The 23,116-nt window shown below is 44.2% G+C and overlaps 1 protein-coding gene across 1 annotated transcript in view; it reads right to left on the bottom strand.

Annotated features, from left to right (window-relative positions):
- LOC120064258 (solute carrier family 49 member 4 homolog) overlaps positions 1-23,116 on the bottom strand; it is a 90,154-nt gene that overhangs the window by 26,470 nt on the left and 40,568 nt on the right. The window contains exons 5-7 of the mRNA XM_039014695.1: positions 21,923-22,031; positions 11,294-11,361; positions 2,793-2,920 (exon numbers count right to left, since the gene is read on the bottom strand). Coding sequence (XP_038870623.1) covers positions 2,793-2,920; positions 11,294-11,361; positions 21,923-22,031 — 305 coding nt within the window. The remainder of the gene's footprint in view (positions 1-2,792; positions 2,921-11,293; positions 11,362-21,922; positions 22,032-23,116) is intronic.

The raw sequence follows: 23,116 nt of genomic DNA, 5'->3' as shown, positions 1-23,116 counted from the left end.
TGGGGTGGGTGAGCAGATTAAGCCATCACCATGGAGCAGAGCATGTTTGTGTCCCAAATGGCACCCTATTCTCTATATATTGTACTACTTTTGACCAGAACCCTATGGTGGTACACTATATAGGGAATAGGGTGCCATTTGGGATGCAAAGCATGGCTCTCAGTTTTCTCCACGGCCGTCTCCTTTATCACTGCAGATTGGGTCAAATCAACTCCCCATTACCCAGCACCGCTCTTAATCACACTGCTGTCTGTGAGGACCGAGCCAGCCAATCTGCCTGCCTGTCTATCTGCCTGTCTGTCTGTCTGCCTGTCTGTCTGCTGCCACAGAGGAACTGAGGCGACACCACGGCACCGGCGACACAGGCATCAGTGAATATCCTCTCTGCCCTTTGTTCTACCACCCCCGTTCTGCTCTAATCACCGGCTGGTATCAAACTCCGCTGCTCTGTTCCTCCACTACATCCGTCTCTCCCAGGTTGTAACTAGTTGATCCCTTTATTACAGGCAGTAGAGGCAGTATGGCGCTGCTCCATGATAATATTTTAGTCCTCTTTATTAGAGGCAGTATGGCGCTGCTCCATGATAATATTTTAGTCCTCTTTATTAGAGGCAGTATGGCGCTGCTCCATGATAATATGTTAGTCCTCTTTATTAGAGGCAGTATGGCGCTGCTCCATGATAATATGTTAGTCCTCTTTATTAGAGGCAGTATGGCGCTGCTCCATGATAATATTTTAGTCCTCTTTATTAGAGGCAGTATGGCGCTGCTCCATGATAATATTTTAGTCCTCTTTATTAGAGGAAGTATGGCGCTGCTCCATGATAATATGTTAGTCCTCTTTATTAGAGGATGTATGGCGCTGCTCCATGATAATATGTTAGTCCTCTTTATTAGAGGAAGTATGGCGCTGCTCCATGATTATATTTTAGTCCTCTTTATTAGAGGCAGTATGGCGCTGCTCCATGATAATATTTTAGTCCTCTTTATTAGAGGAAGTATGGCGCTGCTCCATGATAATATGTTAGTCCTCTTTATTGGAGGCAGTATGGCGCTGCTCCATGATAATATTTTAGTCCTCTTTATTAGAGGCAGTATGGCGCTGCTCCATGATAATATGTTAGTCCTCTTTATTAGAGGAAGTATGGCGCTGCTCCATGATAATATGTTAGTCCTCTTTATTAGAGGAAGTATGGCGCTACTCCATGATAATATTTTAGTCCTCTTTATTAGAGGCAGTATGGCGCTGCTCCATGATAATATTTTAGTCCTCTTTATTAGAGGATGTATGGCGCTGCTCCATGATAATATTTTAGTCCTCTTTATTAGAGGAAGTATGGCGCTGCTCCATGATAATATTTTAGTCCTCTTTTCTTAGGGCTGTTACGGTGACCGTATTACCGCCACACCGGCAGAAACGAGTCATGATGGCAGTCAAATTCCATGTGACCGTTTAGTCACGGTAATTAGGCTTCTCCAAGCTCTGATGCTACTGCTGGTCATTAGTAGCCTACCAAACGTGCTAACTGCCTGGTAGTCAGGACTCTATTGTCCCTCTAATCACTCTGACATCAATGCAAATGTGAATGAAACTCTAATCAAACACTTCATGAGAGCCCATGAGCTCATGTTGCGCAACATTTCTATAGGCTATGCAATTGAGTGAGAAAACAGAGTGATGACCTCTATTAAAAAGAAGAGGATCCCACCAGCTTTCTATAGAACTATATATATATATATATTTCTCAACCCTCCTAATATTAAGCACATTGCTTCTCTTAACAACAGGAGTATAGCCTACCTGTCTGGCATGAAAATGAACCATGGGAAAAGCGTCCTCTATTCGCTATTTAAGTGCATAGATGACATGTATTTATGTAAAGACAAGATTAAATCAAGAATAGTCTGATGGGTGACAATATTAGCCTATCACTTGTGAATTATATATTTGCCGCTGTGAAATACGAGGCATTATCAAGTGCTTGTCAAACTGTGAGTGAGAGACTGATGAAGGTTGTACAGCCTGTGTAAAAACAAAGCAGAGCTCATGCATTTCATGCAACTATTTTCAAATCATCATTAGAGTCGCATCTTGCAGCCATTTAATGTATTAGAAATCTAAACATATAGTCCAACATTTGTATCACAACTAAAGTTACATAAATAACTCTAAATTAAGCATATAGGAGTACCTGTTTCTATGTTAACCGCTCAACACAGAATAGCCGTATGTGCGCGCTCCCTCAAATCGTTTGGAGAAAATATCCTTTCTATTTTATTCCGCTCTGTTCCACTGTATTCTTCATACTATAAATTAATATAAAATAATGCCACGGAATTATAAGCAATTCTTGTCTGCTAAATTAACTAGTGTAGCTCACAGCCATATGACAAAGACAGACCACACCATAACATAAGGATACCTCTTCTGAAACAGACTACATTGGGACCTGATGCGTCTTCACTATTATTCTACAATGTAGAAAATAGGACAAATAAAGAAAAACCCTGGGTTGAGTAGGTGTGTCCAAACCTTTGACTGGTACTGTACATGAAGCTGCCTCATTACAGAAACAGCTACCTCACTCCTGCTCCTGTGAGCCATTCTGACTAGCACAAGCCAATGGCTACTTACTATACTAAGTCCATGTGTTCCTTCCTGAATCTAAAGGACAAGTCTGCTATTGAAGTATCCATTGTGGGTCTAGGATGCTCTGGGTGTACGCCAGTTGCACTGCCTACATGTAAAATGCTCACTTCCTGACATGGAAACCGTGCTCTACCAGGCCTACCTGCAGTGGAGGGTAGGTGTGTGAGCCTGGTTAGACAAGTGAGTGTGAACCAGGTGGAGGCCAGGGAAGCCCCAGCCATCATCAGGACCAGGATGAGCTTCAGCATGCCCCGGATAGAGTCTGCAAACCTGGGGAGAGACAGAGACCGAGTTAGTAAACCTGGAGCACACAGACAGAAACAATCAAAGGATTGTTTGAAACAACAACAAAACCAAACAACAACTCGTATAACCTGGCTTAACATGGCATGCTTCCAAACACAAATGTGTAAACATGTCTCAGATAGACTTATATGCCTCCATGTCACCATCCATTAAAGGAAGCAGACATGGTGACAGGAGAATGTAGCAGTCGCTGGGTTACAACTGGTGGCAGCTTACAGCCATACACCATGATATGAGCTGATGTAATTTAGATCACCAGTGACTGTGAAGCAAGCAGGCAGATATTTGATGTCTGTTCCTCTCCAGCCATTCAGACAAGCTGTCCAAACAAAGCCTCTTGTGTTTTAGCATTCCTCTCAGCATGTGTTGAACCTACCCTTGACAGGTTTACTCCTGTCCTCTGGGTATATTTGCCAGCACAGAACGCAGTGTTGGATTCGGAGAATATGAAATACACTTATTCATGTCACTGAGGGAGAAAGGGTAATGTATAACGTTTACATGATGTCAGGATATGTTATTGTTAGCCATCAGGGATCCTCTGGGAGGAGAAGAGACACAGTCTGGTACCAGGCACCATGACAGCTGTGTGTTGAGTGCAGGGAAGCGATCAGATGTGACAGGCATTGATAAGGGGAGAGAGCCATGGATTAATGATGGAGGGGGGGGAGGGGGGTCGAGATCAGGTCAGGTCACGTTAGGGGAGAAATAAACGTTTATGGCCCGTATCACTTAGTGTCCTGCCTAGCAGTAAAGAATGATGTTTGTACAGATGTGTAGGAGGAGACTCAGCCTATGAGAAAGGGTTAAATATCAGTGCTTGTGTGAATATGTCTTTGTCTAATGCAGCTGTATTGATCCTCTGGGAGAATAAACTTGGTTTGAGCTTTCATCTTGTCCGTAGAGTTTTTACTCTGAGAATTAGAACCTAACAGCGGTAACCGCAACCTTTCAACATCGTACATATAGAAGCTGGTAGTGGAAAGACACTAATTGCCAATTGTTATGTTGTGCTTAGAAAAGATGCTTCAGAGAGTGTTCAACCTGACAATGAACTATTTATGGAAAGAAAACACAGGAAATGTTTAATAAGTATCACAGTCTCTCAGAGTTCAATAAAAGTGTAGTCAGGGAACATATGACAGAAATCAGTTTTGAACAGCCTCTCAGCCAACAAAACTGTTTAGTTTCAAACCATTTATTTTCAGTGAGTTCATTTTAGATTAGACATTCATAGATGCACTGCAGGCACGTGCATAGAAAGGGGTCTACTTGTGCCCTCCCACCTGCCATTTGCCCTTTTTTGGGGTGGGGGTACAGTTTTGCCATTGTTGTTTTGAACCCACTGCCCCCAAGTCATTGTGAAGTCATCAAGTTTTGCCACCCCACCATTACCCTTACCCTGTCCGTGGGTCTGCCCTGTACAGAGATTGTGTGCGCCCAGTATCCAAACATGCATGGCTTGAGCTTGGGAGATGCACTTACCGGACGTGTAGCAAGGTACCTACTTTACTTATCAGCAATAGCCTACTGCTACAGCAGGATAACCCTTGATTTACATCATCATCAATATTGGGTCTGGTTGGCTAAGGCAGAAAGACCCAACATCAACAACCCAACACAGGTAGTCTAGACTCTAGCCAATCACTATATACTAAAATACAGTTTGAGCACCTGCCCCCTGAAAGGTCTGTGCCCGGCCCTGATGCACTGTCTGTGTGTGGATCATATCTGTCACTGTTTTAACATATCACCCCCACAGTGTTCTGTCTGACTGAAGAATACATCTAGGATCTACTTTCTATTCATTAATGGACTGAGAAGCATAACAGAGTTATGTACACTACTTATTGGAAGTGTACACGTTACATGAATGCTGGACCCTGGAGGTGGGTGCTTTGGTAGGGACAGCAAAGCACTGCCCAACCAAGTCTGCTACCTTTTCCCTGACCAAAGCCCTTAGCTCCTACCCATCTGCCACTAGCTCCCCTCTCCCCTCAGCTGACAAGACAGGAGCATAAACCTATCTTGTTGTGAGGTAATGTCTCAACTAAAAGCACATACATTTTTTGGGCATGAAGATAGTGAGGCTTATAGTGAGGCTTGAATATTCTGTAGCATCACATTCTCCTCTGGCTAACCTCAGAAATAATTCAATTCTTATTCCATTTGATATGATCATTACCAGGTCGATTTGTCTCTATTCTGATCTCAGACAAGGGCATGTACTGAATGACCAAACCAGTCAAACATGTTACATTTTTCGTAATTTAGCAGATGCTCTTATCCAGAGCGACTTACAATAGTGAGTGCATACATTTTCATATTGGTCCCCCGTGGGAATCAAACCCACAACCCTGGTGATGCAAGCACCATGCTTGACCAACTGAGCCACACAGGACCACGTAATGATATCACCGAGCGACAATGGCCATCACTAGCCCCAAAAAATATGCCAAATTCAGTGACTTTAGTTACTCATTTTAAATCTCTTGTTTATCGAAACATAAATACATGATCATTTTCCAAGTCTTTAATGTGAGTCAGTGTGGGTAAAAACTCTCCCTTCCCCTCCCCCCTACCTTCTTCTCCCCCCTTCCTCTGTTAATTCAATTGAATGGCTTTATTGGCATGGGAAACATACAGTTGAAGTCGGAAGTTTACAGACACCTTAGCCAAATACATTTAAACTCAGTTTTTCACAATTCTTGACATTTAACCCTACTAAAAATTCTCTGTCTTAGGTCAGTTAGGATCACCACTTTATTTTAAGAATGTGAAATGTCAGAATAATAGTACAGAGAATGATTTATTTCAGCTTTAATTTCTTTCATCACATTCCCAGTGGGTCAGAAGTTTACGTACACTCAATTAGTATTTGGTAGCATTGCCTTTAAATTGTTTAACTTGGGTCAAACGTTTTGGGTAGCCTTCCACAGGCTTCCCACAATAAGTTGGGTGAATTTTGGCCCATTCCTCCTGACAGAGCTGGTTTAACTGAGTCAGGTTTGTAGGCCTCCTTGCTCGCACACGCTTTTTCAGTTCTGCCCACAAATTTTCTATAGGATTGAGGTCAGGGCTTTGTGATGGCCACTCCAATACCTTGACTTTGTTTTGCTTAAGCCATTTTGCCACAACTTTGGAAGTATGCTTGGGGTCATTGTCCACTTGGAAGACCCATTTGCGACTAAGCTTTAACTTCCTGACTGATGCATTGAGATGTTGCTTCCTTTTGGGTTATGTCGATATATGGCTCGTTTTACTGTGGATATAGATATTTTTGTACATGTTTCCTCCAGCATGTCCACAAGGTCCTTTGCTGTTGTTCTGGGATTGATTTGCACTTTTCGCACCAAAGTATGTTAATCTCAAGGAGACAGAACGCGTCTCCTTCCTGAGTGGTTTGACGGATGCGTGATACCATGGGGTTTATACTTGCGCACTATTGTTTGTACAGATGAACGTGGTACCTTCAGGCATTTGGAAATTGCTCCCAAGGATGAACCAGACTTGTGGAAGTCTACAAGGTCTTGGCTGATATCTTTTGATTTTCCCATGATGTCAAGCAAAGAAGCATTGAGTTTGAAGATAGGCCTTGAAATACATCCACAGGTACACCTCCAATTGACTCAAATGATGTCAATTTGCCTATCAGAAGATTCTAAAGCCATGACATCATTTTCTGGAATTTTCCAAGCTGTTTAAAAGGCACAGTCAACTTAGTGTATGTATAATTCTGACCCACTGGAATTGTGATACAGTGAATTACAAGTGAAATAATCTGTCTGTAAACAATTGTTGGAAAAATGACTTGTGTCATGCACAAAGTAGATGTCCTAACCGACTTGCCAAAACTATAGTTTGCTAACAAGAAATTTGCGGAGGGGTGGTTGAAAAATGAGTTTTAATGACTCCAACCTGTGTATGTAAACTTCCGACTTCAACTGTATGTTAACATTCCCAGAGCAAGTGAAATAGTTAATAAACAAAAGTGAAATAAACAATAAAACATTTACAGTAAACATTACACACAAAAATTTCAAAAGAACAAAGACATTTCTCCCTCTCTCTCTCTCCCCCTTTTATTTGGGAGCATGTGTGTGTGTGTGTGCGTGTGTGTTGTGGAGTGTTTGTTTGGCTATCACAAAGCGCATCCTATGAAGCAAACTACTTAGTACCAGGCACGACTCCAACACCAACATTAAGTTTGCTGATGACATAACAGCGGTAGGCCTGATCACCGACAACGACGAGACAAGCCATAGGGAGGTCAGAGACCTGACCATGTGGTGCAAGGACAATAACCTCTCCCTCAACGTGTCCAAGACAAAGGAGATGATTGTGGACTACAGGAAAAGGAGGACCGAGCAGTACCCATTCAAATCGACGGAGCTGTAGTGGAGCAGGACGAGAGCTTCAAGTTCCTTGGCGTCCACATCACCAACAAACTAACATGGTCCAAGCACACCAGGACAGCCGTGAAACATATTCCCACTCAGGAGACTGAAAAGATTTGGCATGGGTCCTCAGAAGGTTCTACAGCTGCACCAATGAGAGCATCCTGACGGGTTGCATCACTGCCTGGTATGGCAACAACTCGGCCTCTGACCACAAGGCACTAGCTTCTTGCCATCCAGGACCTCTATACCAGGCGGTGTCAGAGGAAGGCCCTAAAAATTGTCTAAGACTCCAGCCACCCTAGTAATAGACTGTTCTCTCTGCTACCGCATGGCTAGCGGTACCGGAGCGCCAAGTCGAGGTTCAAAAGGCTTCTTAAAACCTCTTGACGCTAGGGGTCAGATTTTTTACTTAAAAAAAAAATAACGTTCCCAAGGTAAACGGACTATTTCTCAGGTCCAGATCGTAGAATATGCATATAATTTACAGATTAGGATAGAAAACACTCCACAGTTTCCAAAACTGTCAAAATATTGTCTGTGAGTATAACAAAACTGATTCTGCAGGCAAAAACCTGAGGAAATCTAACCCGGAAGTGATAAAAAAAATGTAATCTGTGTTTCCTTGCCCGTCTTTCTTCCATTTAAAGGGGTATCAACCAGATTCCTTTTCCAATGGCTTCCTCAGGCTGTGACCAGGCTTTAGACATAGTTTCAGGCTAATGAGCGAGATTTTTCAAAACGAGTCAGGTGTTCTTTGATTAGTTCCTGCGCGCGAGAGGGGTAGCTCTCCATTTTCTTTCTCTCTTTTATTGAATAGGTTACGGTCCGGTTGAAATATTATCGATTATGTTTGTAAAAAACAACCTGAGGCTTGATTATAAAAAACATTTGACATGTTTCTACGAACATTACGGATACTTTTTGGAATTTTCGTCGAACGGAACGAGTCTTTGGTTTTCTGAACATAACGCGCAACCCAAATGGCGTTTTTTTGTTATAAAAGTAATATTTATCGAACAAAAATAACATTTATTGTGTAACTGGGAGTCTCGTGAGTGCAAACATCCGAAGATTATCAAAGTTAAGCGATTAATTGTATTGCTTTTCTGACTTTCGTGACCATGCTAATTTGGGGCTAGCTGTTCTAGCATTGATTGATACACTCACAAAAGCTTGGATTGCTTTCGCTGCAAAGCATATTTTCAAAATCTGACACGATAGGTGGATTAACAACAAGCTAAGCTGTGTTTTGGTATATTTCACTTGTGATTGCATGATTATAAATATTTTTAGCAATATTTTGCGCCCTGCAATTCAGCGGTTGTTTAGGAAAGTGATCCCGCTAACGGGATCCGTAGCGCAGAGAAGGCTTCTTAACAGCTTCTACCCACAAGCCATAAGACCCCACCCTCTTCTCATTGCAAGCTGCTCTCTGATGTTTGTGTGACGTAAGGTGAGGCATTCAGGCACAGGAGGGTGTGTGTGTGTGTGTTAATGTGTGCTCTGTAATGTAACTCAGCAGTTCCATCAACAGAAAACCAGTAGGCAAATGATCATTAATGGTGTCAGCAAGGACCCAGCGCTAGGTAACCGGGGAATCTGTTACTGCGCTTCCCAAACACATCACCCATCATGGCAACACTCATCACCAATTACGGCAACGCACACACACACACACACACACACACACACACACACACACACACACACACACACACACACACACACACACACACACACACACACACACACACACACACACACACACACACACACACACACACACAACCTCCCATAGCTAACCCCCAACAGATGGCCAATTTAGCCAGACGTGAGGAGGAAGCCAATCAACTGCGTGACAGAGACTCATTAATGAGTTAGTTCCCACCCTATGTTCCGTTTTTGTTTCTCTCCTACAATGCAAATCTAGAACTCTGTTTCAACTTTCTGTTGCATATGTAACCAGAGGTTGCAAACAGAAGCAAACCTTACCCAAACATTAAACCTGGTTCTATACCAAACAAATAACATATTTGAGTAAGTTTGCAACAGCAGGAAAATAATTAATTAATGAACATTTTTGTAGGGGCTGATAATTTTTTTCATTCAAAGTTGGAATTACAAACTTCAGAAAATGTTAAAACCTCAAATACACTACAAGTTTTACATTTCCTGCAACAGGGTGATCAAATCAAGATGTGTAGATCCACTCCAGTCCACTCCAGCCTATACCAAGAACAGAATACTTCCATGAATCAATAGTGTAGAGTCATGGTCTAATTTTCCTAATTACAGCGCAGTGAGATGTTGGCCCTGCCTGGAAGTGCTGATTGGGCCGGGCGATGAATATATATCTTTCAGCTAGACGACTGATCCCTTCCTTCTGCATAGTCCACAGTTTGGGGCCTAGGGTGTGTGGCTCTATCCACCAGCTACACGGACATGACCTACTGCATTACTATTCACTCATTCACCTCCCTCCGTCTATCACAACCATGGACTTAATACATTGAGATTGAGAGAGAGACAGAGACAGAGAGAGAGAGAGAGAGAGAGAGAGGTGGAGGAAAAGAGTGGAGCTAAGGTGTTTGAGTGTACATCCCAAATTGCACCCTTTTCCCTATGTAGTGCACAAGTTTTGACCAGGACTCATAGGCATTTGGGATACACCCTGAGACTCCTACCTCCACCCCTCCAAAAAAAAAATCCTCACATCCTCTGCCTCTTAAAAACAACCTGGGGAAGCATTTTTCATTATTGATATCACTAAACCGAAATGTTACAAGAAGGTGAGAGAACCAGACTGGAATGCAGAAAAAGCAGAGAGAGTCCAGGGACAGAGTAGTACACCCGTTTATTCCGGTGAACATATTCTTGTAAACAAATTCCTGTGAACATATTCCTGTGAACATGCTTAGCAATGGTTTCTAGTTGCTAATCTTGTTGACAGGCCTTGGAGGCAGAGCCAAAGCTATTACGACCAAACATGGTCCATATATTTTCATGCATACTTAATCTGACGATACTAAACGAGTGTATGCTTATCCTCTAATTTGACGGCTCACCAGGTCCAGGGAGATCATTTAGGGCTGAATTTATGAGATAAGCCTATTACTAGGAGGATTTCTCCTCACACTCCGCTGGACACAGCTAGCTGTTTGTAGTCTGGCACAGTACAAGCACAGCCTAACTGCAGACAAGAGTGGGCCTACTGTAGACAGCATCTAGGGGCCAGATTCAGACTGGACGAGGCCTACTGTAAACAGCATCTAGGGGCCAGATTCAGACTGGACGAGGCCTACGGTAGACAACATCTAGGGGCCAGATTCAGACTGGACGAGGCCTACTGTAGACAACATCTAGGGGCCAGATTCAGACTGGACGAGGCCTACTGTAGACAGCATCTAGGGGCCAGATTCAGACTGTACTAGGCCTACTGTAAACAGCATCTAGGGGCCAGATTCAGACTGGACGAGGCCTACTGTAAACAGCATCTAGGGGCCAGATTCAGACTGGACGAGGCCTACTGTAGTAGACAGCCTCTTTTATCCAGATTCAGACTGGACGAGGCCTACTGTTGACAACATCTAGGGGCAAGATTCAGACTGGACGATGCCTACTGTAGACAGTATCTAGAGGCCTGATTCACAATTGAGATAAGCATACTCAACTTAGACATTCACGTAAATCCTTCAATGATTTCAACAGGAGACTTTTGAGGAATTTGAATTAAGCCTGTGGATCATAAGCCATAATACCGCCGTGAGCCTTTTAGGACATCACATATTTTGCATCTTCTCAGGCCATCATATTCTAGACAGTCTATAACAATAGCAGTCCAACATTATCACATTACGATAGCATGTTGGAGGCAGACAGTAAAGTCACACTACAATGTTAAACCACATGGAAATGATCTGCTGTTTCTGTTGCTTACCTGGCCATGGCCACTCCAAATACACAGCCGCCCACGACGGACCAGAACCCAATCCAGCCAGCATCCACCTGTAGAGAGAGAGGGGGAGAATTTGAATAATTTAACTTTAGCTGCAGGCTAAAGTTAAATCTAGACTTGGTTTCTATCATAATCGCTCCTCTTTCACCCCAGCTGCAAAACTAACCCTGATTCAGATGACCATCCTACCCATGCTAGATTACGGGGACGTAATCTATAGATCGGCAGGTAAGGGTGCTCTCGAGTGGCTAGATGTTCTTTACCATTCGGCCATCAGATTTGCCACCAATGCTCCTTATAGGACACATCACTGCACTCTATTCTCCTCTGTAAACTCATCGGAAGACCCACTGGTTGATGCTTATTTATAAAACCCACTTAGGCCTCACTCCCCCCTATCTGAGATATCTACTGCAGCCCTCATCCTCCACATACAACACCCGTTCTGCAAGTCACATTCTGTTAAAGGTCCCCAAAGCACACATCCCTGGATCGCTCGTCTTTTCAGTTCGCTGCAGCTAGCGACTGGAACGAGCTGCAACAAACACTCAAACTGGACAGTTTTATCTCAATCTCTTCATTCAAATACTCAATCATGGAAACTCTTACTGACAGTTGTGGCTGCTTTGTGTGATGTATTGTTGTCTCTACCTTCTTGCCCTTTGTGCTGTTGTCTGTGCCCAATGTTTGTACCATGTTTTGTGCTGCTACCATGTCGTGCTGCTGCCATGTTGTGCTGCTACCATGCTGTGTTGTCATGTGTTTCTGCCTTGTTATGTTGTTGTCTTAGGACTCTCTAATGTAGTGTTGTCTCTCTTGTCGTGATGTGCGTTTTCTCCTAGATTTTTTTATTTTTCATCCCAGCCCCCGTCCCAGCAGGAGGCCTTTTGCCTTTTGGTAGGTCGTCATTGTAAATAAGAATTTGTTCTTAACTGACTTGGCTATTTAAATAAAATGTTAAATGCAATTTTAAAAATCAACAGAGCATAATGGTCCCTGAAGACAATAGAGAGATTGAGATCGAGAGAGAAAGAGAGCGAGAGAGAGGGGGAAGAAAGAATTAGAGGAGAGAGAGATTCCGTTATTATTCCATGTTCAATATGCCATACACGGCTCAGAGGACCTAGGGTAGACAGACAGCAGGCTCAGAGTGTCTGAAGACCGTGGAAACCTGTCAATCAAACCCAAGGTAAATTGAAGCCCTGTATTCTGAAAGTGGAATCGGAGTCAATGGAAACAGCTGGTGATGTCAGCATGATGTTTCATCACAGACAAATGCCTGCTCTGACAGATAGAGACGGAGAAGAGAGGACAGACGTCATGACCATGGTCGTGTTCAGTAAAGCGAAAACAGAGTGAAACAGAGAGACACTACCTCAACTTGTCCAATACGAAGAGCAAAGAAGTTTTGCTACGGTGTTCTCCCCTGAACTAGACCCAGGGCCTACTGTTGCAGAATCAGTATGAGAGGCTGACAATGCTAAACCGGACCCATATTCATAAAGCATCTAAGAGTAGGAGTTTTGATCTAGGATACATTATTAATTAAAAGGCAAAACTGATCCTAGATTAGCATTCCTACTCTGAAATGCCCAGCGGTTACACTACACTGTCTGGAGGCAGCAGAATTAAAGGAGACATTTTATTTTTTACAAACAAACCTCTCTTTATGTAAATTACATGTTATAGAAATGTCTAGAAACCTTTTTCGTGATTTTCCATGTGTTTGATAAACTTACCCCAGACAGCAAATCACTTCCTTATCCCCGTTGTGTAGTATGGGGGTAAAAAACAAAAACACCCAAATATATCCTTTTAGAAACGGCAAAGCTCTCAGTATAGTGATACAGGTCTTTAGATTCTGTACACATGAAATTGTGTCATTCCAAACTTTATCTGCAACGTTATTTTCCATTTTGTAGCCCAGGAAAAGTACCAGGAGTTCACAACAGTGACGTTCCCAGTGCAGAAAGATTGTCTGTAATCAGAAAGCTGCTGTGTTCTCAGGTGAAGTATTAACCTTCAGAGGGGTTTTCTGCGGAATGACTTAATGGCCACCCTCCATTAACGGACCAATTAGATATGAGTGATTAACGCAGGGTGGGACCTTGTTCTTAATTAAAGCGATGCTAATTGCGTACAGTGACACAGAGACACTTAGCTACGTGCTTCAGGACACTGTCTGGTCCAGCACTGGGCTGGGTGTCTGAAGGGAGGGAGGGTTCCTGCACTCCACCCAGTACTAAGTTTCAGCTACAGCCACTTGCCCAGTCCCATCCATCCATCCACCCATCCCAAACCCCTTCACCCATCCCCAGCCCCCCCATCCTTATCCCCAGCCCCTAGCTGCTGCTGCAAGGTCCTCTACCCAGCCCAATCCCCTCAACCTGTTCCCATCCCCATCTCCCCCAACCTGTCCCTGTCCCCATCCCCCTCAACCTGTCCCCAGCCCCATCCCCAGCCCCCTCAACCTAGCCCTATCCCACTCAACCTAGCCCCATCCCACTCAACCTAGCCCCATCCCACTCAACCTAGCCCCATCCCACTCAACCTGTCCCCTCCCCATCCCCCCAACCTGTCCCAATCCCCCTCAACCTGTCCCCAGCCTCCTCAACCTGTCCCCAGCTCCATCCCCCTCAACCTGTCCTTTGCCCCATCCACCTACCTCAATCTGTCCTCTGCCCCACCCCCCTCAACCTGTCCCCATCCCCCTCCTCCTCAACCTGTCCCCATCCCCCTCCCCCTCAACCTGTCTCCAGCCCCCTCAACCTGTCTCCAGCTCCATCCCCCTCAACCTGTCCTCTGCCCAATCCACCTCAACCTGTCCCCATCCCCCTCCTCCTCAACCTGTCCCCATCCCCCTCAACCTGTCTCCAGCCCCCTCAACCTGTCTCCAGCTCCATCCACCTCAACCTGTCCTCTGCCCCATCCACCTCAACCTGTCCCCAGCCCCATCCCCCTCAACCCCATCCACCTCAACCCTCCCCAGCCCCCTCAACCTGTCTCCAGCCCCCTCAACCTGTCCTCTGCTCCATCCACCTCAACCTGTCCTCTGCCCCATCCACCTCAACCTGTCCCCAGCCCCATCCCCCTCAACCCCATCCACCTCAACCCTCCCCAGCCCCCTCAACCTGTCCCCAGCCCCATCCCCTCAACCTGTCCCCATCCACCTCATCCTCCCTTTCCCTAGCCCCATCCACCTCAACCCTCCCTCACCCCATCCACCTCAAACCTCCCCAGTCCCATCCACTTCAAACCTCCCCCTCCCCAGCCCCATCCACCTCATCCTCCACCCTCCCCAGCCCCATCCACCTCAACCCTCCCCAACATACTATTTTCCCATGATAGGTCAGCAGCTGCTGCACCAAGCCATACTTGTCTCTGTGCTAAAATGTCTTATTTATAGGATCAATTCCCTGTCCATATAAATGGCACCATATTCCCTACATAGGGCTTTTGTCAAAAGTAGTGCACTATGGGCCCTGGCCAAATGTAGTGCACAGTATAGGGAATAGGGTGCCATTTGGGATGCAAACAACGTGTCAGGGGTAGTGGGTCAATGGGAGTGGGTGTTCTGGGAAAGACAGGATGATGCAAAAAGAGAGGAAGAAAAACAAAGTGGTCACCTTATCAGGGAAAGAAAGAAAAAGAAAGTCTCTGACTGCTTTGTCTACAGACACACAGACACACTGTGAAGACTGGCAGATTGAAAACAGCATTTGATATCTGCAGAACATAGCCTGTTAAATGAGAACAGCAGAGACCAGCACAGCCCCTGCAGTGGCTGGAGTGACACGGCAGCACTAACATTGGCAAGTGGCATTTGATTGGAGAAGTGGAGAGCAGCTGAGAGGTGATTGGTAGGCAGTGAAGGGGGGCGAGGGGCTAAAGCAGCACCTCTATATCGATCGCCTCGCTGCAGAGAGAGAGAAAGAGAGCTCTGTCTGGGATGACAGTGGGACCACACAGCGTGTAGCATAGAGAAGACTGGCAAATGAACCATCCATAAGAGGGATAGAGGGTGTGTGTGTGTGTGTGTGTGCGTGTGTGTGTGTCTGTGTACCGCATCACTCACTTTGCTTGCACTGTTATCCTCTTGATCCCTGGCCTAAATAGGTTTAGTATGTGTGTCAGACAGTCACAGCTATAGAGCTATCATTTCACACCTCATATCTACCCTCACTGTATTCTTTTCAATGAATCTCCTGATAGCGTCTTATCAGAATAAGGTCATGGTTCGTTGGTTCCAAGACTGACGTGCACCTTGCAGGTTGTAGCGTATCGAAAGTTACCGTAGTGTATGAGGTTTGCAGCTCCCAAGCTGTATAGAAAGTTACAGTAGTGTATGATGTTTGAAACTTTGAAATCAACAGCTAACATAACACATCCTTAAAGTCTGAAACATGACCCAGCCAAGCTGCACTGCTTCTTGACACAATGCCCGCTTAACCCAGAAGCCAGCTGCACCAATGTGTCGGAGGGAACACCGTACACCTGGCGACCGTGTTCGCGTGCATGCGCCCGGCCCGCACAGGAGTCGCTAGAGCGCGGGACAAGGAAATCTCGGCTTGCCAAACCCTCTCCTAACCCGGACGACGCTGGGCCAATTGTGCGCCGCCTCATGGGTCTCCCAGTCACGGCCAGCTGTGACACAACCTGGGATCGAACCCGGGTCTGTAGTGACGCTTCAAGTGCCTTAGGTCGCTGCACCACTCGTGCAGCTCCTGCAAATTGATTTGAACAAACAATTGGTCCCCCCAAAAAATGCGGCCCTCTGTTGAATTTCAAAATTCCGATGTGGCCCTCGAGCCAAAAGGTTTGCCCACCCCTGTATTAGAGTGAGCCTGTGTCAGAATCCAGAATATAAATACGTGCTGTATATAGACCATATATCATTTGGAAGGAAAATGGTATGTACAACTATGTGGAGAAGTGTATACAGTCGTGGCCAAAAGTTTTGAGAATGACACAAATATACATTTTCACAAAGTCTGAGTGTCTTTAGATATTTTTGTCAGATGTTACTATGGAATACTGAAGTATAATTACAAGCATTTCATAAGTGTCAATGGCTTTTATTGACAATTAAATGAAGTTGATGCAAAGAGTCAATATTTGCAGTGTTGACCCTTCTTTTTCAAGACCTCTGCAATCCACCCTGGCATGCTGTCAATTAACTTCTGGGCCACATCCTGACTGATGGCAGCCCATTCTTGCATAGTCAATGCTTGGAGTTGGTCAGAATTTGTGGGTTTTTGTTTGTCTACCTGCCTCTTGAGGATTGACCACAAGTTCTCAATGGGATTAAGGTCTGGGGAGTTTCCTGGCCATGGACCCAAAATATCAATGTTTTGTTCCCCGAGCCACTTAGTTATCACTTTTGCCTTATGGCAAGGTGCTCCATCATGCTGGAAAAGGCATTGTTCGTCACCAAACTGTTCCTGGATGGTTGGGAGAAGTTGCTCTCGGAGGATGTGTTGGTACCATTCTTTATTCATGGCTGTGTTCTTAGGCAAAATTGTGAGTGAGCCCACTCCCTTGGCTGAGAAGCAACCCCACACATGAATGGTCTCAGGATGCTTTACTCTTGGCATGACACAGGACTGATGGTATCCCTCACCTTGTCTTCTCCGGACAAGCTTTTTTCCAGATGTCCCAAACAATCGCAAAGGGGATTCATCAGAGAAAATGACTTAACCCCAGTCCTCAGCAGTCCAGTCCCTGTACCTTTTGCAGAATATCAGTCTGTCCCTGATGTTTTTCCTGGAGAGAAGTGGCTTCTTTGCTGCCCTTCTTGACACCAGGCCATCCTCCAAAAGTCTTCGCCTCACTGTGCGTGCAGATGCCCTCACACCTGCCTGCTGCCATTCTTGAGCAAGCTCTGTACTGGTGGTGCCCCGATCCCGCAGCTGAATCAACTTTAGGAGACGGTCCTGGCGCTTGCTGGACTTTCTTGGGCACCCTGAAGCCTTCTTCACAACAATTGAACCGCTCTCCTTGAAGTTCTTGATGATCCGATAAAGTGTTGATTTAGGTGCAATCTTACTGGCAGCAATATCCTTGCCTGTTAAGTCCTTTTTGTGCAAAGCAATGATGACGGCACAAGTTTCTTTGCAGGTAACCATGGTTGACAGAGGAAGAACAATGATTCCAAGCACCACCCTCCTTTTGAAGCTTCCAGTCTGTTATTCGAACTCAATCAGCATGACAGAGTGATCTCCAGCCTTGTCCTCGTCAACACTCACACCTGTGTTAACTTCTTATGGCTGCAGGGGCAGTATTGAGTAGCTTGGATGAAAGGTGCCCAGAGTAAACGGCCTGCTCCTCAGTCCCAGTTACTAATATATGCATATTATTATTAGTATTGGATAGAAAACACTGAGAAAAAATCCAAACAGGAAGTGAGAATTCTGAGAGTGGTCGATGTTAAAGTCATCGCCTATTCAATTCCCTGTAATATATGGATCTGTTTGCACTACCTACGCCTTCTACTAGATGTCAACAGTCAGTAGAACGTGGAATGAAGCTTATGCTGTGTTGTGGGCCTGGATGGGAGGTGTTTGAGTCAGTGGTCTGGCAGAGTGCCAGTTCTTGGTCACGCACTTTCCTCATGATATCGCCATGCGTTCCATTACTTATAGAGACTGAAAAGAATGCTCCGGTAGGAACGTTATTGGATATAGATGATAACAACATCCTGAAGATTGATTCTCTACTGTTTGACCAGTTTATTCGACTTGTATTATAACTTTTTGAAGTTTTCGTCCGATGTTTGCCTGCATCTGCGCGAGCGTTTGGACACGTGTACTACACATGCTAGCAAAATTTGCTAATTGGACATAAGTAATGGACATTATCGAACAAAACAACGATTTATTGTGGAACTAGGATTCCTGGCACTGCATTCTGATGAAGATAATCAAAGGTAAGGGAATATTTATGATGTCATTTCGTATTTTTGTTGACTCCAACATGGCGGCTAATTTGGCTATTGTTCTGAGCGCCGTCTCAGATTATTGCATGGTTTGTTTTTTCCGTAAAGTCTTTTTGAAATCTGACACAGCGGTTGCATTAAGGAGAGGTATATCTATAATTCCATGTGTATAACTTGTATTATCATCTACATTTATGATGAGTATTTCTGTTGAAACGATGTGGCTATGCAAAATCACTTGATGTTTTTGGAACTAGTGAATGTAACGCGCCAATGTAAACTCAGATTTTTTTATATAAATATGAACTTTATCAAACAAAACATGCATGTATTGTGTAACATGAAGTCCTATGAGTGTCATCTGATGAAGATAATCAAAGGTTAGTGATTAATGTTATCTCTATTTCTGCTTTTTGTGAAAGCTATCTTTAGCTGGAAAAATGGCAGTGCTTATTGTGGTTTGGTGGTGACCTAACATAATCGTTTGTAGTGCTTTCGCTGAAAAGCATATTTGAAATCGGACACTTGTGGGATTAACAACAAGATTACCTTTAAAATGATATAAGACACCTGTATGTCTGAGGAATTTTAATTATGAGATTTCTGTTGTTTGAATTTGGCGCCCTGCACTTTCACTGGCTGTTGTCATTGCAGCCATAAGAAGTTAACGAGAGAATCATTGACATGATGTCAGCTGGTCCTTTTGTGGCAGGGCTGAAATGCAGTGGAAATGTTTTTGGGGGATTCAGTTCATTTGCATGGCAAAGAGGAACTTTTCAATTAATTGCAATTCATCTGATCACTCTTCATAACATTCTGGAGTATATGCAAATTGCCATCATACAAACTGAGGCAGCAGACTTTGTGAAAATTAATATTTGTGTCATTCTCAAAACTTTTGGCCACGACTGTAAATACCAAGGAATTATAATTTGATAACTCCCGATAAGGGCGGTTCCCACCTCGGGCCAGGATACAGCCCTTGGAGGGAGTTGTCACACGATAATTCCCGAGTTCTCAGGCATTATTGCTTAATTGAACACTGGTCACCTTATATTCTGTTTCTATACTGCTGTTTATGTGTATGTATATACTTTATTCTCCACATAGCTCATCCGAATATACCTACTACTGCATTCTGAAGTTGCTACCCAAGTGGGCTGGTCACTTTAGTTATTTTCTTATGTTTTGACCCAGTCGTTCATTCTAATTGTTCTATTAATTCGATGTTGGTATGCTAAACAAATCAGTGGCATGTAGCTAGCTAGCTGAGATTCAATGATAAGAGACAAGTTCAATAATGAATGATTAAAAAAAATCCAATAGGCATACATAGGTAACAACTATTATGGTGAGCGAGTCCGAGCTAACCAAGCTTGTTGGTGATGTTAATAGTAATGTTTCCATTGATGGCACGTGTGGAAGAACTGTCCATGGTCCTGGCGCTGGTTGCTGACAGCAGGTGCTTGCCTCTTCTTTGGCAGAGAATCCCACTCACATCGTTGGCAGCTAAAATAGCACTCCAGTGCTTTCTGCCAATAACTATTGAGTGAGCTCTCACACCGATTGCCACTCACAGCCATTATTTTCCTTGCATACAGGCCCGCATCGGATACCTTTTGCATTCTGAAGTTGCTACCCAAGCGGGCTGATCGTTCGATATTCTCATGTCTTGACCCAGTCGTTCATTCTAATCGTTCTATGCATTCAATGTTGCTATGTAAAACAAATCAGTGGCATGTAGCTAGCTGAGATTCAATGATTATGAGAGACAACAAGTTCAATAATTAATGATTTAATAATATCCAATAGGCCTACATAAGCTGGTAAATGAATGAATGGAATTCTGAGTGTTTACAGTTTCCATGGTGAATTATTAGTTTCTCGTTGATACTTGGGCTAGCTGGCACAGGAGAGATCGCATTTGTAAAATGATACATTGTTGCACAGGTCGTAGAGGCAGACTGGTAGGTTTATAACCGCCAACTGTTGCAAACCAAATAGCAGCATGGAAAAATATTGTGTAGACAATCTTTTTCAGAGGGAGATGAATACGTCATGGTATTTTGTGGAAGTTGTTGTCCCTCAAATCAACCAATTAGCATCCAGGATGCAAACAACCCGTTTTATAATGATTCTACATACATGGGACATTAGTCTCAAGGTGCAAGGCTAGTGATGGCTGTTCAAGTCAAACTAACACTCCTTCAGCTTCTGAGGAGTGAATGCTCTCATTATGATGCATTTTAATGACTCAGTGTGTTTATACGTTATGAGCCTGGGGAAACTGTTCAGAGTTCAGCTATGCATCTTTGTGACACCATCTTTAGATAGGGAGATAAGTGAGAATAGTTCCTAATGATTTCCTTTCCACGACAAATGAAACCATTAGACATAAAGAGTATAAAGAATTGAGGATACTGCCTGTAGGTTCTGACAGAAAGGAAAGATAGTGAGGTGAATACAACAAGGCTGTGTGTGTGTGTGTGTGTGTGTGTGTGTGTGTGTGTGTGTGTGTGTGTGTGTGTGTGTGTGTGTGTGTGTGTGTGTGTGTGTGTGTGTGTGTGTGTGTGTGTGATCCCACAGCTCTGTCATTTTTTCTCAAGAACCTGGCTGATGATAACCTTGAAAAGAAGACTCTTTTGTCTCCTTTGAGCCACTACTATCTTGTTGGAAGTAGAGGGTGCTCTGGTCTGCATCCCAACATCTCCTCTTCTCACTTTCTCTCTCATCCTGAAATCTCTGATGCTAATCCAGGATGGTTGAAGGGTCTGAGACAATGCCGGTCTCATTAAGATAAGAATCTCAAGTGTTAAGTGCCTGGCTATCTTGACGTGCTCCACATTTTCCCGCATGCAAATAAAGTTCTGTCGAATCCATGTATGTTTGATTAGACCCTTAAAAGGTGAAACCACTTGGAGAGAGGAAGTGGACAGAAAAAAGAGCCCAACCAAACAAGCCCCACGTGGAGGATCATTTTTTATTTCAAAGTGTTATTCACAAGGGCCTGCTTATTTTTAATGAGTCCAGGATGGGAAAGTAAAGTCGACTTTGTGAAGAAGATTGTGTTGCTGTGGCTCTGTCCACTGGGGGTTAATTATGAGTCAACATCCATTTTAGCCTGTGAAATTACATTCTGCATCCCAAATGGTACCCTACTCCCACAGGGTTCTGGTCAAAAGTAGTGCAATATGTGGGGAATAGGGTGCCATTTCAAAAGTAAACATTAATTTCAGCCAGGGAAATCAAACTCTGTGTGTTTGCCTCAGACAATTAGCCATATCACAGGCCCAGTTAGAATAAGGGGAAGTTTTCAGGCAGGCTGGCGGGCCTGTTTCAGTGCTTCAGAAGGTGAGCACCAACACAGAGTTGAGATAGCTATTGAAACACGCCATTTTCATTGTGGGTGCGTACCAGCGCGGGTCATTTGTATGAAATTGGCAGAAAATGCTGTAAATGCTCTAATGTAATAAATTACCTTAAGAAGTGATCAGTTTGAAAATGTCTAAATTGTCTTCCAGAACTGCTATTACTGTAGTACATTCAGAGTGAATAAAGTGAGTAATGATACGCTAGTTCAGAAAACACTTCTCAACTTTGAAGACAATCTGTATCTTTGGTATGTTCTAAACCCAGCATACATGTTGTGGGTGTTGGGTCAGGTGTGTGTTCCTTACCTGGCTGACTCTGGCAGGGGTGAGGATCATGTCCAGAACTCCTGACCAGCCTGCCACCACTCCTGTAGGCACCGCGTAGGCCAACGCTATCATCAGGAACCGGAAATTACTGGAGGGCAAGAGAGAGAGAGAGAAACAAAGGCGTTTTAGCAGCAAGTCCACTGCCTAGAGAAGTCCTACAGTATCACTGCCTAGAGAAGTCCTACAGTATCACTGCCTAGAGAAGTCCTACAGTATCACTGCCTAGTAAAGTCCTACAGTATCACTGCCTAGCGAAGTCCTACAGTATCACTGCCTAGTAAAGTCCTACAGTATCACTGCCTAGTAAAGTCCTACAGTATCACTGCCTAGAGAAGTCCTACAGTATCACTGCCTAGTAAAGTCCTACAGTATCACTGCCTAGAGAAGTCCTACAGTATCACTGCCTAGAGAAGTCCTACAGTATCACTGCCTAGTAAAGTCCTACAGTATCACTGCCTAGCGAAGTCCTACAGTATCACTGCCTAGTAAAGTCCTACAGTATCACTGCCTAGCGAAGTCCTACAGTATCACTGCCTAGTAAAGTCACACAGTATCACTGCCTAGAGAAGTCCTACAGTATCACTGCCTAGTAAAGTCCTACAGTATCACTGCCTAGAGAAGTCCTACACTATCACTGCCTAGAGAAGTCCTACAGTATCACTGCCTAGTAAAGTCACACAGTATCACTGCCTAGAGAAGTCCTACAGTATCACTGCCTAGAGAAGTCCTACAGTATCACTGCCTAGTAAAGTCCTACAGTATCACTGCCTAGAGAAGTCCTACAGTATCACTGCCTAGAGAAGTCCTACAGTATCACTGCCTAGTAAAGACCTACAGTATCACTGCCTAGTAAAGTCCTACAGTATCACTGCCTAGAGAAGTCCTACAGTATCACTGCCTAGTAAAGTCCTACAGTATCACTGCCTAGAGAAGTCCTACAGTATCACTGCCTAGAGAAGTCCTACAGTATCACTGCCTAGAGAAGTCCTACAGTATCACTGCCTAGTAAAGTCCTACAGTATCACTGCCTAGAGAAGTCCTACAGTATCACTGCCTAGAGAAGTCCTACAGTATCACTGCCTAGAGAAGTCCTACAGTATCACTGCCTAGTAAAGTCATACAGTATCACTGCCTAGAGAAGTCCTACAGTATCACTGCCTAGCGAAGTCCTAC

This window comes from Salvelinus namaycush, chromosome 19 (assembly GCF_016432855.1).
Source record: "Salvelinus namaycush isolate Seneca chromosome 19, SaNama_1.0, whole genome shotgun sequence".
NCBI classification, from domain to species: Eukaryota; Metazoa; Chordata; class Actinopteri; order Salmoniformes; family Salmonidae; genus Salvelinus; species Salvelinus namaycush.
Note: the sequence above shows the minus strand (reverse complement) of the source record. Positions and strands in the feature narration are given on the sequence as shown.